Source organism: Rhamphochromis longiceps, linkage group LG9, assembly GCF_057381845.1.
Source record: "Rhamphochromis longiceps isolate RC_006_pf linkage group LG9, R_longiceps_female_GT1.1, whole genome shotgun sequence".
In the NCBI taxonomy this organism is placed as follows: Eukaryota; Metazoa; Chordata; class Actinopteri; order Cichliformes; family Cichlidae; genus Rhamphochromis; species Rhamphochromis longiceps.
The window spans coordinates 20,728,851-20,745,180 of NC_140565.1; the positions used below are offsets into that span (position 1 = coordinate 20,728,851).

The 16,330-nt window shown below is 38.4% G+C and overlaps 1 protein-coding gene across 1 annotated transcript; it reads left to right on the forward strand.

Annotated features, from left to right (window-relative positions):
- Positions 1-4,900: 4,900 nt before the first annotated feature.
- On the forward strand, positions 4,901-6,471 carry LOC146662252 (cystatin-B-like). The gene is made up of 3 exons (XM_085418767.1): positions 4,901-5,011; positions 5,101-5,202; positions 5,737-6,471. Exons 1-3 carry the CDS (start codon positions 4,943-4,945, stop codon positions 5,863-5,865), a joined length of 300 nt encoding a protein of 99 aa, XP_085274893.1. The 5' UTR covers positions 4,901-4,942; the 3' UTR covers positions 5,866-6,471.
- The last annotated feature ends 9,859 nt before the right edge of the window (positions 6,472-16,330 follow it).

Here is a 16,330-nt window from a genome sequence, read left to right on the forward strand (position 1 = left end):
ACTTGACAGGCTCAGAAAAGTCAAAAATAGTGAGATATCTTGCAGAGGGATGCAGCAGTCTCAAAATTGCAAAGCTTCTGAAGCATGATCATCGAACAATCAAGCGTTTCATTCAAAATAGTCAACAGGGTCGCAAGAAGCGTGTGGAAAAACCAAGGCGCAAAATAACTGCCCATGAACTAAGAAAAGTCAAGCGTGCAGCTGCCAAGATGCCACTTGCCACCAGTTTGGCCATATTTCAGAGCTGCAACATCACTGGAGTGCCCAAAAGCACAAGGTGTGCAATACTCAGAGACATGGCCAAGGTAAGAAAGGCTGAAAGATGACCACCACTGAACAAGACACACAAGCTGAAACGTCACGACTGGGCCAAGAAATATCTCAAGACTGGTTTTTCTAAGGTTTTATGGACTGATGAAATGAGAGTGAGTCTTGATGGGCCAGATGGATGGGCCCGTGGCTGGATTGGTAAAGGGCAGAGAGCTCCAGTCCGACTCAGACGCCAGCAAGGTGGAGGTGGAGTACTGGTTTGGGCTGGTATCATCAAAGATGAGCTTGTGGGGCCTTTTCGGGTTGAGGATGGAGTCAAGCTCAACTCCCAGTCCTACTGCCAGTTTCTGGAAGACACCTTCTTCAAGCAGTGGTACAGGAAGAAGTCTGCATCCTTCAAGAAAAACATGATTTTCATGCAGGACAATGCTCCATCACACGCGTCCAAGTACTCCACAGCGTGGCTGGCAAGAAAGGGTATAAAAGAAGAAAAACTAATGACATGGCCATCTTGTTCACCTGATCTGAACCCCATTGAGAACCTGTGGTCCATCATCAAATGTGAGATTTACAAGGAGGGAAAACAGTACACCTCTCTGAACAGTGTCTGGGAGGCTGTGGTTGCTGCTGCACGCAATGTTGATGGTGAACAGATCAAAACACTGACAGAATCCATGGATGGCAGGCTTTTGAGTGTCCTTGCAAAGAAAGGTGGCTATATTGGTCGCTGATTTGTTTTTGTTTTGTTTTTGAATGTCAGAAATGTATATTTGTGAATGTGGAGATGTTATATTGGTGTCACTGGTAAAAATAAATAATTGAAATGGGTATATATTTGTTGTTTGTTAAGTTGCCTAATAATTATGCACAGTAATAGTCACCTGCACACACAGATATCCCCCTAAAATAGCTAAAACTAAAAACAAACTAAAAACTGCTTCCAAAAACATTCAGCTTTGATATTAATGAGTTTTTCGGGTTCATTGAGAACATGGTTGTTGTTCAATAATAAAATTATTCCTCAAAAATACAACTTGCCTAATAATTCTGCACTCCCTGTATGCCCTACTTCGCCAAATTAAATTTACTGTATTTGGAATATTTGCTCCAAGTATGGGTTGATATTTAATCTTGTTAAGGGAAGCACAGCTACAACACAATCAGATTTACTTTCTGAATGAAAGTGAATCTGATTGTGTTAACAATTTATTCAAAAGACCGAATCTTTAGTTTGAAGAAATTGAGATGATCTATTAAATTCGTAGGTGAACGTGCAGGACAACGATTCTTCACTAAGCGATTGATTACATCATTGATGTGTTCAGAGAAATGAGGGAGTGAGGGAGTATCCCTGTGAATGTGATAATGTCAGCAAGTGGCTCAAGTCATGCATCTGCAGAGATAAGGTCATACAGAAGACATCTGTTCCCCTGAGACTAAACGTAATATAGACACACAAGTGCACAAATCAGGTCATGTGCACATGTCAATTCTTTGACTTCCCTTATTCACAACCTTAAACTGTTAGTCTTTCTATATGAGAGTGGGAGTGACTTAAACAACTTAAGTAAAACAGTATTTTTTTTGTTAAAAGCATTCGGCTCCAGTGTTCATCGAATTCAAGACATCTGAATTGAGTCAACAGCAAAAGAACTTTGGACTCATTTGTCTCGTTTGCTCATTTTGTTCTGCAGTGTTTCTGTTCAGTGAATGGGACCATAGCCTTCATGCTGAGATGCGTGCGAAGACGGAAAATGAAGTAACTGCCGAGAAATATAAACTGTTGTAAACGTAATGTAACACACCACATCTCATCTGAAAATGCTTTTAACAGTGACATAGGAAATCCATAAGTCATGGCTAAAGCATAAGGTGTTCAACAAAATGAAGAAGATCAGATCAGGTGACACTAGTCATGTACAAAAGAGAAAAATGTGTTACATTTCAGGGAGGGCATGTGCTCGCAATGCATCTGCGCTTGTAAGTAATGTAAATGCCTGGGAGTTGCAGCACAGCTGGGCTCCTTTAAAAAAGAACATTTTAGATTCCTGCTGACCCTGAACTACTTTATATAGCCTGGCTCAGTCAATTCTGATATTAATTTGTCTTCCATTATCGAGTGTTGAATCATGGGACGAAGCTGCTGATACGCAAGGTATGCGGTAGGTTTCTCTGTGGATTAAAAACATGAACCGGCCTGTCTGCCTTTTTCAGCCACAGCTCAGGTTGAGAGGGTGCTGCCTGGTTAGCATTTATGGACAACCCATAACATTTGTCTCTTTTAATTCTATGTTGTTGTACTTTTTCAACACGTTTTTCAAGATTCAATCAATCAATCAACCCTTGAAAGTCAAAGATATTCCCCCATGTTCACTTTTCCCGGCAGCCTCGGACTCGCCCTGCCTGGAACATCGTGGTGCTTTTAAATGTTTTATAGAGACTCTCAGGGAGCCACAAGCTTTCAGAGGAGAAGCTTCACGTGCACCCTGCCTCACTGATAAGAAAGACAGTAAAAGTCAGCTGATTCACTGAAGTTGATATTCAAATTATGTTACTCAGACAAAGGGAGAAATGCTTAAAATATTTAGCAACTTATCTAATAGACCAGCATGTAGATCTGTTTAAAGACTTCAGTGTTAAATATAATCCAATATTTTATCCTTCTTATATACGCATGCTGTCTATTTGTTTGAGACATCTGTTGTCGTTGTGAAAATCAGGCTAACATGCAGTGGCTAATGTTATATAAATGCTTGAGCTAACTGAATGTAACTAATTTATACCTCATGGTAATGTTAGAAGGCTGCTCAGTGATCACCCTAACATTTCATTGTGTTTCCCTTCTGTTTCATTTTGTTATTTAAAATGACTTTCAAGAATAATAATTTTGTTTTACTGTCGAAATGATTATTGATGATTGTTTAATTTCTAGTATCTGTAGAACACAGAGAAAATAGTGTATCAACACTCAATCAAGCATCTAAGACATTAAGAAAAACAAAAAAGCAAAACAAAAAGAAGAATCCTTAAAATCTCAAAATATATGCAGTAATTAAAGTTACAAAGTATAAAGTTACCTTAAAAAGGGTTTAAATATGAGTTTTTAGCTGCTTTTTAACAGACCATCGAGTCCACATATCTAAAGCTCAGTGGGAGAGAGTTCCACAGTGTGGTGAAAAAGAAAAGTGCTACTGAAAACTAAAGATCTACAGTCTGTGGACCCACTGTTGCAAAAGCTCTGTTTCCTTCAGTTCTCAGCTTTGTATGCTGCACAGCCAGCATGACCTGATCATATGACCTTGGGAAATGTGTGGATGTAAAACTTTATTGATGCTCTTCAATGCAGAGCTCTGAAAGTCAAAATCAGAATCTTAGGTTAAAGTTAATGGGGAATCAGTTGAATTAGCAACTGAATTAGCAACAGCGTGTTGTGAGTACTTAGAAGACTTAGTCAGAAGCCTGCAGACATCCCAATGTTTTGTTTTTTTAAGAAAAGTGAGCAATGAATTACAATAATTCAGACATGATGAAATAAAGGCATGAATAACAGTAATTCTGAGCATGACACACTAAAGTGTGACTTGGAAATATTTCTTAAGTTATAAAAGCACGATAGCTCAGAGATTTAACATCAACATCCACAGTAACAGCAGAAGGGGTTTAATGTTAGAGTTGCCCTGATTCCTGTATGCACCAGAACCATTGTGGTACCTGTTCAATAAGGAACCCAACACCTGACCTAGCTGGTTAGAACACAAGCAAGTGGACACAACATAGATCATGTGCAATTACAAGACAAAGAGTAATTTTACGAGAAAATGCAGTGATGTCATGTGAGTGAGCTTGTTTGATCTATGTGTGCACTGGTTTTGCTTTTCTGTGTTATTTGTGTCTCTTTGATGTCTGTCCTCATCTTTAGGTGGCCATTGCCCATTTTGTCTGTTTGGGTTTTTTTTTAGCTTGTGTCCAGTTTTTCATCTCTCTGTTTTATTTTGCTGCTCAAGTCTCCGTTTAGTTTTTTTTTATTTTTGCATCTAACATTAACAGCTCTAAATTTGAACTTTAAAAGAGTACTAATCAGGCAGAGGCCCTCTAAATTTTCATTGAAAGTATGTGACAAGAAGAGACCCCCAGTTTTAAAAAAAAAGTAGGTAACTGGGTAAAATCTAATTCTACTGCCATAAACAACAAATAACAGCAATAAAATAATGTCTGAACCACAGAGAGCAGTCTCCACTCGGTACTCTGGGGAACTGTGGTTTACTGAGGTTTAGGTGTCAGATGTACGATAACTAGAAAGGAAGAGCTGAAAGCAGTTTTTTAGGCCGTGATTCATGTGTGACCCTCTCCAAACATTGCAGCTCACACCCTGTATTTTCACATCCTGGCAGACTCGAGAGCAAGCAGGAAAAAGGGAAGGGCCTAAATATTTGTGTATGAATATTTAAGAGATACTTAAGAGATGTATCCTATAAACACAAAATGAGTCTCTCTCTCTCTCTCTCTCTCTCTCTCTCTCCCTCTCTTACACTTTTTTTACATGACCTTTTACAAATACCGCCCCTCTAATCGCCCCATGACTCACTGACTCACTGAACACCCCATAAAAGCAGGCTCTGTGTACGTTTTTTCACTTTTCAGTCGTTTTCCACCACCAAAAAAACTTGTCAAAATGCTGATGTGCGGAGGGCTGACCGAGGAAAAGGAGGCTGATGAAGAAGTTCAGAAGATCTGTGATGCAGTGAGTAGAAAAGAGAGATTTTACACTCACAACTTTATGCACACACGGGGCCTGTGCTTCTTGTTGATGTTATTGTAATTTTTATTCAGATGAAACCTCACGCAGAGCCGAAAGCCGAGAGAAACTTCAAGGTTTTCATTGCACAGAGCTACAAAACACAGGTCGTAGCTGGGACCAACTACTTCATTAAGGTAATGTTTGTAATACAAGCAGTGAGCACAGTGGCAACACTACAATGCTCTTCAATATAATAAAATATCATCGATAAGAGTATTGATGGTAGATAATCTGATCTCTCAAGTGAAAACTAAAGCAATGATCAGTGATTTTTTTTCATTCTGTAGTTATGTGGTTTTATATTTATATGGAGGTTCATACAAAAGTTTTTGACTTTCTAGCCTGAAGTGTTACTCATCACTGCTGCTTCCAGCCAAATTTTGCTGAAATGTATTTAAAATTTGAGAGAAACCTATAAAAGAAAATGAAAATCCGTGTGCACTTCATACTGTCTCAGCCATGAAAAGAAATCAACAAATGTTCTGTTTGTGAACATTAGAGCCATCATGCACTCTCTATATATGAAGACATTGATTCTCCTTTTCCACATGTTAGCATGTTGTTTGGCTAGTGTGACTTACATTAATTACCACAGCTGTGTTAAAATGATCAGCACTTCTATGTGCACATTAAGCATCTCCTTTAACTTTCCATGTACTTCCTTGCAGGTCTATGTGGGAGATGAAGAATATGTTCACCTCCGTGTTTACGAGAAACTCCCATGTGATGTAGAAGAGCTCGAGCTGACCGATCTGCAGCACCCCAAGAGTCAATGTGACAGTATTGAGTACTTCTAATGGGAAGATGAACCAGCCAAAGCATCAGTGCCTACAGCCTGTGCTCTCATTGTAATCCATTAATAACCTGCTGCTTCATGTGGGGAAAGTTTTCCTTACTTATATATAATAACATACTGCAGATAATAGAAGGCAAATTACATCAGTTAAATACGAGGTGGGTAAATAAATGAAGCCGATAATTTTTCTGTTATTGTTTCTGATCTGTGAAATGCCTGCAGTTTCAGGAGCAGACTCTATTTCTTCATTTGTCACAATGAAGCCAAACGCATATCTCTTTCCTGATATGGACAATGTTTGCAGTAAAACTCAACTGCAATCATGTCTCCAGGCTCTGAATTGATTCATGGATTTTAGCACACAATGTTATGTCTTTTCAAACTCCCAAAATAATATTTACATTCTTTATATTCAGGTTTATATGGTTTGAATACTCCTTTCATGTTTTTTTAAGACATGTTTCTGGAGTGTTTTACAAAAATTAAAGTTTCTCCAATCATGCACTTTTTCCCCCTTCAGCTAAAAAATTTGCAGACCTGTCATATTGATTTGGTTCAGGTTTGATTGCTTATCAAACATATTTTACATTCTTGTAGCAATAACCATGTGAGACTGAACTGTAAGTAATAATATAAATGATAAATTTCAATCGGCCTTCAAACAACATCACAGCACAGAATCAGCATTGCTTCGTGTTTTCAATGATCTCCTACTAATGGCTGACAACGGACGCCCCTCAGTCTTAGTGCTTTTGGATCTATCATCGGCATTTGACATGGTTGACCATAATATCTTATTAGCGAGACTTGAGCACACTGTAGGCATCAAGGGCGCTGCCCTGGATTGGTTTAAATCCTATCTCTCCAATCGGCTCTCTACGGTACATCTGGCTACATCCTCTTCCTCGGCTGTACCTGTTTGCTGTGGTGTCCCCCAGGGATCTGTGCTGGGCCCTACCCTTTTCTCATTATACTTGCTTCCTTTAAGTGCCATCTTTGAGAAATACCATATTGCTTATCACTATTATGCAGATGATATCCAGCTCTATTTTGAGCTAAACGACGATCTTGCTCTGTCTCTGAATAGCCTCCGAGAATGCATGTCTGAGGCCAAGAAGTGGTTGTTGTCGAATTCTCTTATCCTTAATGAGAAGAAAACCGAGATTATGATTTTTGGTAGTAATGCCCTTCGTGCCAAACTCCGGGATGCCTTTGGTTTTCTTAGTTGTTCTCTCTCTGATACTGTCAGGAATCTGGGTGTCTTATTTGACAGCTCCTTTTCATTTGACAAACAAGTGTCTGCTGTTGTCAGATCTAGTTTTTACCAGCTTCGTCTTATCTCTAAGGCTAGGCGCTATATCCCGCATAAAGATCTCGAAAAGCTCATCCACGCCTTTGTAACGTCGAGGCTAGACTATTGTAATTCACTTTATTGTGGTCTCCACTCTTCCCTTTTACTGAGATTACAGACAGTTCAGAATGCTGCAGCTCGCATTCTAACTAAAACCAGCAAGTTTGCCCACATTACTCCTGTCCTTGCCGATCTGCACTGGTTGCCTGTCAAATATCGTATTCAATTTAAAATTTTGTTGTTTACTTTTAAAATTACTAACAACACTGCACCCAGCTACCTTAAGGACCTTTTAAACCCTTATGCTCCTGCCAGGGCTTTAAGGTCATCGTCACAGTTACTGCTGGCTCAGCACAGATCTCGACTTAAGACTAGAGGTGATCGATCGTTTGCTCTTGTTGCACCTGTGCTGTGGAACAATCTCCCGATTGGCATCCGGGCATCTGATTCTATTCATTCTTTTAAATCACAGCTTAAAACATATCTTTTTAAACTTGCCTTCTCCACCTTTTAATTGCTGGTTTGTTTGTTTGTTTGGTTGCTGTGACCTATTGACCTCTTGTATTAATTCCCTCCCATCTTTCTATTGGTGTCTTTTATTATGGTGGTACAGCTTTTATCTTGCTATTACCCATGTGCTGTAGTCATTCTTATTGGTAGCTTTTATCTATGAACATAACTCGTTATTTTTATTTATCCGTTATCAATGTTTGAACCTTTTATTGTTTTATGTAAAGCACTTTGGTATGCCCAAGGCTTTTAAATGTGCTCTATAAATAAAGATTGTTGTTGTTGTTGTTTACCCCCCACATCCCATGTTCTTTAATGTTGGAGAGTTTATTGTAGCATCATTTGGAGAGTTATATTTCATTTAGCATGGTATCCTTTTCTGAAAGTGACCTAAAATAAAGCACAGTTCAGTCTGACCTGAGTCGAGAGTCCCTTATTGATTGAATTCAACTTTTTCGATTTTTAAGAGATGACAGAATTTCATTCCTCATCTCAAAACAATCAAAATTTATAATTTTTTCTCCTGTGCTGAAACATTTCTGCCCTGAAGGGAGTTGTCCAGTGCAGCACTGCCTCCATCCACAGGGCACAAAGGGAATATTTATTGTAAGAATGGTGCTGTCCATCCAGTGGAGCTCTGCAGGCTTTCAGTGGCTAAAAGTACACATGAAAGGTGGTCAATAGGTTGTCAGCAGTATTTTATTAGCAGACTTTACCATTAGTCAGTGTTTGTTTGATCTTGTGACTGACACTTCTCTTTGTTAATCATGTGCAATTTGATTTTTGTTGTTTGTTTTCTTTTTCAATTTACTGAGTGAGGCGTCGTACTTAATAAATCAATGGATATGGAGGATTAAGTAATTTATTAATTAATAATTTATTTAATTCTTATTTTCATGTGGGTGACTCTACTGGTCCTGCAAAGAGTCTATGTCATACTTTATGTCATAAAGTACATGTTACTGATTATTACTTAAAGAAAATAAAGAAAGTGTTTATGGACTGAGTTACTTGTGAGATCCACTGTTGAACACCTTACTGAAGATCTTCAGTGTTCAGCAAGTACAAGTTTCCTCTGATTTGACTCATGTGGGAGGATGCAGCTACCTTCATCTGAGGGTCTGTAAGAAGCTTCCATGTTATGGAGGAGAAGCCGTAGTTACTGGTGTGGAAGACCATCATGACAAAGATCCCATCCAACCTTTTTCTTTTTTCCTTTCCTTTCCTTTCCTTTCCTTTCCTTTCCTTTCCTTTCCTTTCCTTTCCTTTCCTTTCCTTTCCTTTCCTTTCCTTTCCTTTCCTTTCCTTTCCTTTCCTTTCCTTTCCTTTTTGCCTGTCCCGTTTTGGTTCTTTAGCCATCAGAATTATTGTCTGAAGGCCAAGACAGATGCCCAACAGATTTATGTTACCAAGTGGATCATCACGGCCTTGCCATATTGGTCTATTTGATTGACCTTCGTTATTACTATTTATTTATTTATTTTATTTTATTTTCAGTTGTTACAGATGGGACAGGCATGACTTCAGGATAGGAAAGGGAGAAATAAAGAAAGAGAGCGAGGGAAAGAGGGACAGTGAGAAAGGGCACTTAAAAAAATCACATGGATCACCTGTTGAGAAAAGAAAAAAGAGAGCAACAGAATAAACACAACACCGTCGCAATAATCTAGCTTAGTGTAAATAACAGTAAATACTAAATATTGAATGTTATCGTGCAGCACGCAAGACCGACAGCGCCAAGAAAGGTGTAATTTGTGTCTGTGAACAGAAAGTTCACTTTGGTAGCACTGAAGTGTTACCAAAGTACAGAGACAAAGTAACTGAAGCTTCAGATGTTTTTACTCTCACAACCATCAAACAAATCTACTCAATTATCATTTTTCCACGTGTGTTTTAATGTATGTCGGTCTTTTCATGTTCCATTTAAAACCTGATAACATTTAACTGTCAGTATTCTTAAAATGTCACTAGATGGCACTGTCATTTTATTTTTCACGTTTTGTTTGGGGATGTGTTAATGACAGACATTAAAATACTCTGGTCAACCAACCAGCAGTCTGCCTGCTGTGTCGTATGAAATGCGTGGAAGGAGAGGAACCGACTGTCTGTTACATATAGATAAAAAACAAAGCTCTGACGTGACCTCAGGTCAGCCAGCCTGACGGTCAGAGAAACAGAAACGTGCTGGATTGTGGATCTCTGAGCTGCACATCAAAGATGCACATATGCACAGATCAAGTCTCAAAAGTGCCTCATATACACGTTGATGCGAAGCGCCGCCAGAGCAAACGTTTCCACTTCATTTGCAGAGGTGTTTTTATTTTGGATTGTGTATTTATTGTTTGCAGTGTATATATATTAGTTTGCAGCTCTTTGCACACATTAATAAAAGGTTCAACTAACTGGTCAAATAAAGTCTGTGCGGTTTAGTTGTTCCACTCATATTAAACCAAATGATGGTGTGGCGGCCTGTTCTAGTGTGAACTAAGAGAGGGTTTGAATGTAAGAGAGAGAGAGGGGGGGGAGGAAAAGGAGACCTAAAATGTAACCCCCTGCACCTCGACTGAGGAGGTGAGTTACATTAGTGCTTCCTCTTTATTAAAAAGCGGTTCGAGTGAATTAGAAGTCTGTTTTTTTTTTTTGTTTTTTTTTTGGGGGGGGGGGGGGGTATCTACTCATTAGTCATGCTAGGCATCCATCTGAACTCTATCAAAATAAAGGTGTATTTTAACTAATTTAAATTTTTTCTAATATCAGGGATATAGGACTATACAAAGTAGCTTGTGACATTTAAAACGACAGCACACTTAATGTGTCTTTCTTCACCTCATCACTTTTTTCTGTGTGTTTGTTTTTCCGCTGATGCCTTTCAAACAAAACTAGCCATGATATTTTCCCCCTCTGACAATTAATATCAGTTAACCCCGCCCCCTTTCAGATCTGTTCACCAAAAGAAAAGGAGAAAAAACCCATCATTAACGCTGTACATTACTTGTCAGACCGGTTTCATTTTCATACTTTGTAAATATCTATGTTGTATGGAGCTTGAACTAAAATGTAAATATGTTTACTATTTGTAATAATTATAATCCATTCGCTGTATAGCATAGATGTGTCATGCAGATATCCTAATTCTCTGTATGGTAATCTTGCACCATTGAGCTGTTAGTGAATGAGACAACAATAAAAGTGCAAAACGTGCATTAGCAGATGAAGTGCTGCCTGCTTATTTCCTGCTTTGTGTGAGCTTCTGCTGTAGTTTATTATGTGCTTTTAATCCCAAGAAACCACCCTTTTACTGTGGCGCACGATAACATCTTCTGATGTTTGGTGTCATCTTCCTGTGATCTCCTGTGAACAGGTGGATTCACAGCAGTCGCTGAACACTGTAAAGACTCTAGAATAATTATGGAGGAACAACATTTAAAGGACTAACACAGACAAAGAATTAATCATACAATGAAGTAATGTCATTTTTAAATGTTTATTTATAAACAGGATAAAACCATTCAAGTATGGAGTGACAAATAAAACAGCAACCTCTGATCTGCTAATTGGGAAACAGAGGATGTCAGTGTATCTTTTAGTGCTAGTTGTCCAAATTGAGTGAGATGACTTTACATTTGAATAGATTTGATTACAAGTTATATTTGGCTTTAATTGAATGCAGTTCAATTTGATTTAAATCAAGCAAATTCACAACAACATTTTCCTCAATATGCTAAAATTCCCACCAAGACTAGAAAAGATTATTCTAAAACTGGTAAAAATACAATTCTCTTCATGCACAAAATCCCACCCAGTCCCACAACCCAGGATGAATATTCCTTGTGTGTTCTTGAGCTGGACAGAAATTCCTCTTGCTGAGCGGGCTCGTGCCAGGCAGACGAGGAGCCTCCTGTCCCAGTCTCGTCCGTCCACTGGGCCCATCACATCCCAGCCCAGTTTGCATTCTGCATTGGAGTCCATCGCTCGATACCACCGCGGCTCCCCTCACGCATCACCTGTAAGTTAAAACAAATAGGAGCCAGAACCATCATCCCGGAAGCTGCCCTGGCTTATAGCCATGGCGACCCTCTCCCAACACGGCTGCACCCAGTGAACAACAGTGAGACACTACTCACAAATGCAGGCAGTGGTATACATCTGCCCTGATGTCAATCACACACGTTGTCTCCCACTGTTGCCGTTCCTGCTGTCGGGACTGGATGACCACATCACGCTGACGGGTCTCCAGGTGAGGCGTCGCACCCCCACGATCACACAGCGGCTCCCTCTTTTCCACCTGGCCTTCATGCGTTCCTCTTCCAATCTAGGGCCTCTCTCCTTCCAGTGCTCAGCTTGCTTCCTTTTAATAAGGCCTTTAAACAGCTGAAAGGACACCACTGGGCACACCCATGCCTCAGCAGGTGAGCACTATCAGCTCATTTGTCCCATGCCCAGCCAATCCACAGTGGATTAAAACAATGTAAAAATAAAAGACTAAAAACATGTGATACAAACAGAGTAAAATCGTGCAAATAAAAACAACGCTCACAAATAAACACTAAACTCAGATTAAAACCAAAATAAACGATAAACACAGATTTCTAATGTGTGAAACTTAAATACATCACCAAATGAAATTTTTATATTAAAAGTTCAAGTTCCAACATAAATTCATTTAATTTTGCTTAGCAAAGTACTTTTTAACTCTAATAATTAGTAAGAGTATATTTCTTATCATCTATTGGTCATCTCACCTGATGAACTTCAATTAAGATTATAACACAGGAGTGATTGTCTCTAAAAATGGGCTCCTGCACGCTTGCAGACATTTTTCCATCACAACTTATGGATGATGAATGATTTGATTAAAGCTGTGAAAACATTACTGATAACCTTCATGTGATATTACATTAAAGCCAATTTTTTATTTTCTTTAAAGTCTGTCTTTAAATACAAATGAAGTTCAACTTTAGCAAGGCTGATGGTAAACTGGCCCTAACAAGTCCACTTTATTGCGTGCTCATTGACTTTCTCCTATCAGAGCTGTTTAACAAGCCCACTTGATACATGCTGATTAATCTATCACGCGTATCAGTGGCTCATGGTTGCTTAAAGCCTATGTCTGAACTTGAGCACAGAGCCAGAGCATCATTCAATCCATTTAATCCCATCATTCAAGGATGACAAACTCCACTTTCTCTGCATCAAGACAGCTCATAACTTTTTAACAGTGTCTCTCTGTCCTTATAATTTTATGTATTCTTCTGTAATAGATAACTATACGCTATCATTGCAATCTACACTACAGCTCAAAATTTTGAAGTCAATTTTCACCTGGTTTATAACCATGTGATCAGTTCACACATCAGTGTCCAAAAGACGCTCATTTTTTAGCTGTGTCTATCATCAAAAATTGAGTTGATTGCAAACTCTCCCTAACAAGTTCACTTTATTGCGCGCTCATCAATCTCCTCTACAGCTCAAAAGTTTGAAGTCAGTTAGAAACGTCTTTTTTTCTTAAAAAAAACAAGATTCTTTTTATATTTTGTAAATTAGTTGTGAATGCAAATAAATATTATTGCTTAAAACTTGCATCGATCACCAATTATGATTGATGTTTGATAAAATATTACCTGGTGTATGGATTACAACAATAATAGCGAGTGTGTAGATTATATTACCTATCCTCAGTTTATCACATTAAATCTCAGCCTACTGGTGACCCAGCATTTTGCAAAATACAGCCGTGCTAACCAACATCATTTTTTTCAAGTAAAATAAAAATCAATTTTATTTATTACCTTTTTAAACACCTGATTTTTCTTTCTAATGTCATTAAAACAAGTTTGCACATTTGTATAACAACAGTTGGACATCCAGATCTTTTAAGCTTTCAGTTTTATTCTCAGTGTGACACATAGATTTGTTTTCGTCTCTTTCAATAAGAAAGTCAAATCTTCAAACCCTAAAGCAATCTTTGTTTCTTTCAATCATTCCAATATTTTTCATCTCCTGTTAATTGCAGTTAACCAGGGCTTAGCTACTCTGATCTACAGTGATTTTGGGGGTGTGGATACCTAATTTTTTCACAGGTGCAGAGTCTTTTTCTACAAAATTATGAACAAACTGCATTTTTTTTAAATTACCATTAACATTAATGTAGACTGACAAGTAACTCAACATGTGACACAGTGATCAGTAGAGAAGAAAGAAAATAACCCATTTCAAAATTTCTAGTTCAGATCAAAATTATTGTTCTGATTAAGGAAACAGTAAATTTGGCCACATTATTGTTCTGATCCTCCAATTTTCCCTTTCCAATGTGAATAAATAAAATTCTACTTTTGTTGTTGTTTTTTAAATAAAAGCAGATGCACACCCAGATATTTCTTACAGTAAGAATCCTCCAACAACCTTTCAAAAGAAACATTTTTTGTCTTTCCTCAATTTTGAGAGCAACTGAACCCACAAACCTGAAGCTGCAGACCCCAAACTAACCAAATGTAATGTTTCCTTAATCAGCACAGTAATTTTTACCTCTTTGTGTGTTATGTTTACTCACAGTTTTGATGCTTGCTTCTTTGACTTGATCCACGATTAGCTCTGCACCATCGCTCTGCTGTTTTCTCTCTCCTCATGCTTCTCCTTCATGCGTCCTGTCCTCAAATATAATCCAACCTGCCTCCTTGTTTCCTCCTTGACTTGTATTCGCAAAATTTCCAGTTAAATTAAGAGAAATCCATAAAAAGTTTTCCTGCTTCAAAAGCTCTTCCAGTTGCCTGTCTTCTTGTCCTCTTTTAAATGTGCATTTTTCTACATTTGTATTTATTTGACTTCATATTGCCATGATAACATAGCACAGAGCATCGTGGTAGATTAAGGCAGGTGGTTCTGTCCTCTGCAGAAATGCTGGTGTTCCATAGTGATGTAAAAGTATGTTAATAATCTTTAAACAGACACTCACTGATCCTGTAAGAGCAGGAATTTAACTACAAACCCTCACAGTCCCCATCAGTATCATTCATTCTGCTCTGCAGCAATGGTCACAGTGGCTGCTTTAAGTACGTTTGCCCCATAGAAATCCACTGATGTTCAGTGAGTCCCTTTGACACATATTTAGACCTTCATAATTTTCGGGGTGCATGAGTGTTATATCTCCATCTCATCCTAAACATTGCACCAACATGTAAAATACAATTAATTTTAATTTAAACTTGCTTTATTCTGAATAAATGTGTGAGATGGCCCTCAGGCCTCTAAATCCACGTCCAGGTTTGGGTGACTACTTGGATTAGGGGAGTATTATTTAGAGCAATGTTTGTCACTTTGGTTAATTGCTCAACTCAGGCCGTTTTTGTTCAGTCTTTTTCTGACTGAACTTTCACATTTAACATGCTAACTGAAGCCTGTAGAGTCTGAGATGTAGCTCTTTTGTTTTCTGTATCTTACAGTCTGACTTAGGGGTGAATTTGCTGGGATTGGTGACTGTGTTGCATGTTTTGAATAATCTTCTTCAGAATAGACTTTTGGTGTAAGCTGATAGTGAATGAAAAATACTATAAAAAGCTGCTGTGGTTTTAATTTTCCAAGAGAGGTAATGCACATAATGCAGAGACGAGCGCACGGGGGATATCCAAATTCTAGGAAGGCAGCCTGCTGCTGTACACAGGCGGATTCTTCTCAGTCATAGTTCTTAACAACTTGACTGTTTTCTCAAACCACACAGAGAGTGCTGTTTCCATTGTGGGAAGTCTACTCATTCGTGTAGGCAGCTCTTCAAATTCCTGAACATCCTCAGTCTTCAACACACTACAAGCATTTCATCTCTCTTGACTCCAGGTTCATGTTGGTGGACCCAGTTACCTTCATCTGGACCTCTTTCAAAGCCTTCCAAATAACGGAGAAGAGATTAAGCTGATTAAAGTGGAGGAAAACCGCACCAAAGATGATCCAATCAACACTTTCTGATCTGATCACACTTCAGCTGCTCAATGCGACCAAACAGCTGTTCATGGGGGGGGGGAAAGAAGTACTATTCTGTTAACATCAAATAATTCAATGCAATAACATATAAACAGTGTATTACTTTAAATCCACAATTATTGAGAGTAATAAGCACTGTACAGTTGAATGAACAATTTTTTAAATGACAAATAAAGCATCGCAAAATATTTTGTTGCTTGTTGATTCCTTGAGTCATGAAGTCGTATTTCTCATAGACAATGTGAATTCATGGTTTTATTGACATGAAGTAAATGTCATTGGTGGGAGAAAAAGTTGATATTTAATTAAACCTGAAAAGTGCAGAAAAACTCTTGGTGGATTTTACATCAAAAACATTGATTCTTCAAAGTTTATATTTTCATATTAGGTCATGAATAATCTGAAAAAGAGAAGACGCCCATGCCTCTCATTACAGAAGCATAAACATGACACGGAGAAAAAATATAATGAGACAAAATAATCACAGCAGCAGGTGACTGTGCTGGATCTCACTGAAAAAAGCTGAACCGACAAATCGAACTGTAGGTAGAGATGTATGCAGACAATACTGACAGCAGCAACATGACACAGACAAAAACAGCACATGTAGCATATTTTTATTCATGGTGCAATG

Excerpts from the sequence above, each read along its gene's own strand:
- LOC146662252 (XM_085418767.1), top strand. The coding sequence starts at position 4,943 with ATGCTGATGTGCGGAGGGCTGACCGAGGAAAAGGAGGCTGATGAAGAA. Across the intron at positions 5,012-5,100 it reads TTCAGAAGATCTGTGATGCA|ATGAAACCTCACGCAGAGCC; the intron begins GTGAGTAGAAAA and ends ATTTTTATTCAG. Across the intron at positions 5,203-5,736 it reads GGACCAACTACTTCATTAAG|GTCTATGTGGGAGATGAAGA; the intron begins GTAATGTTTGTA and ends ACTTCCTTGCAG.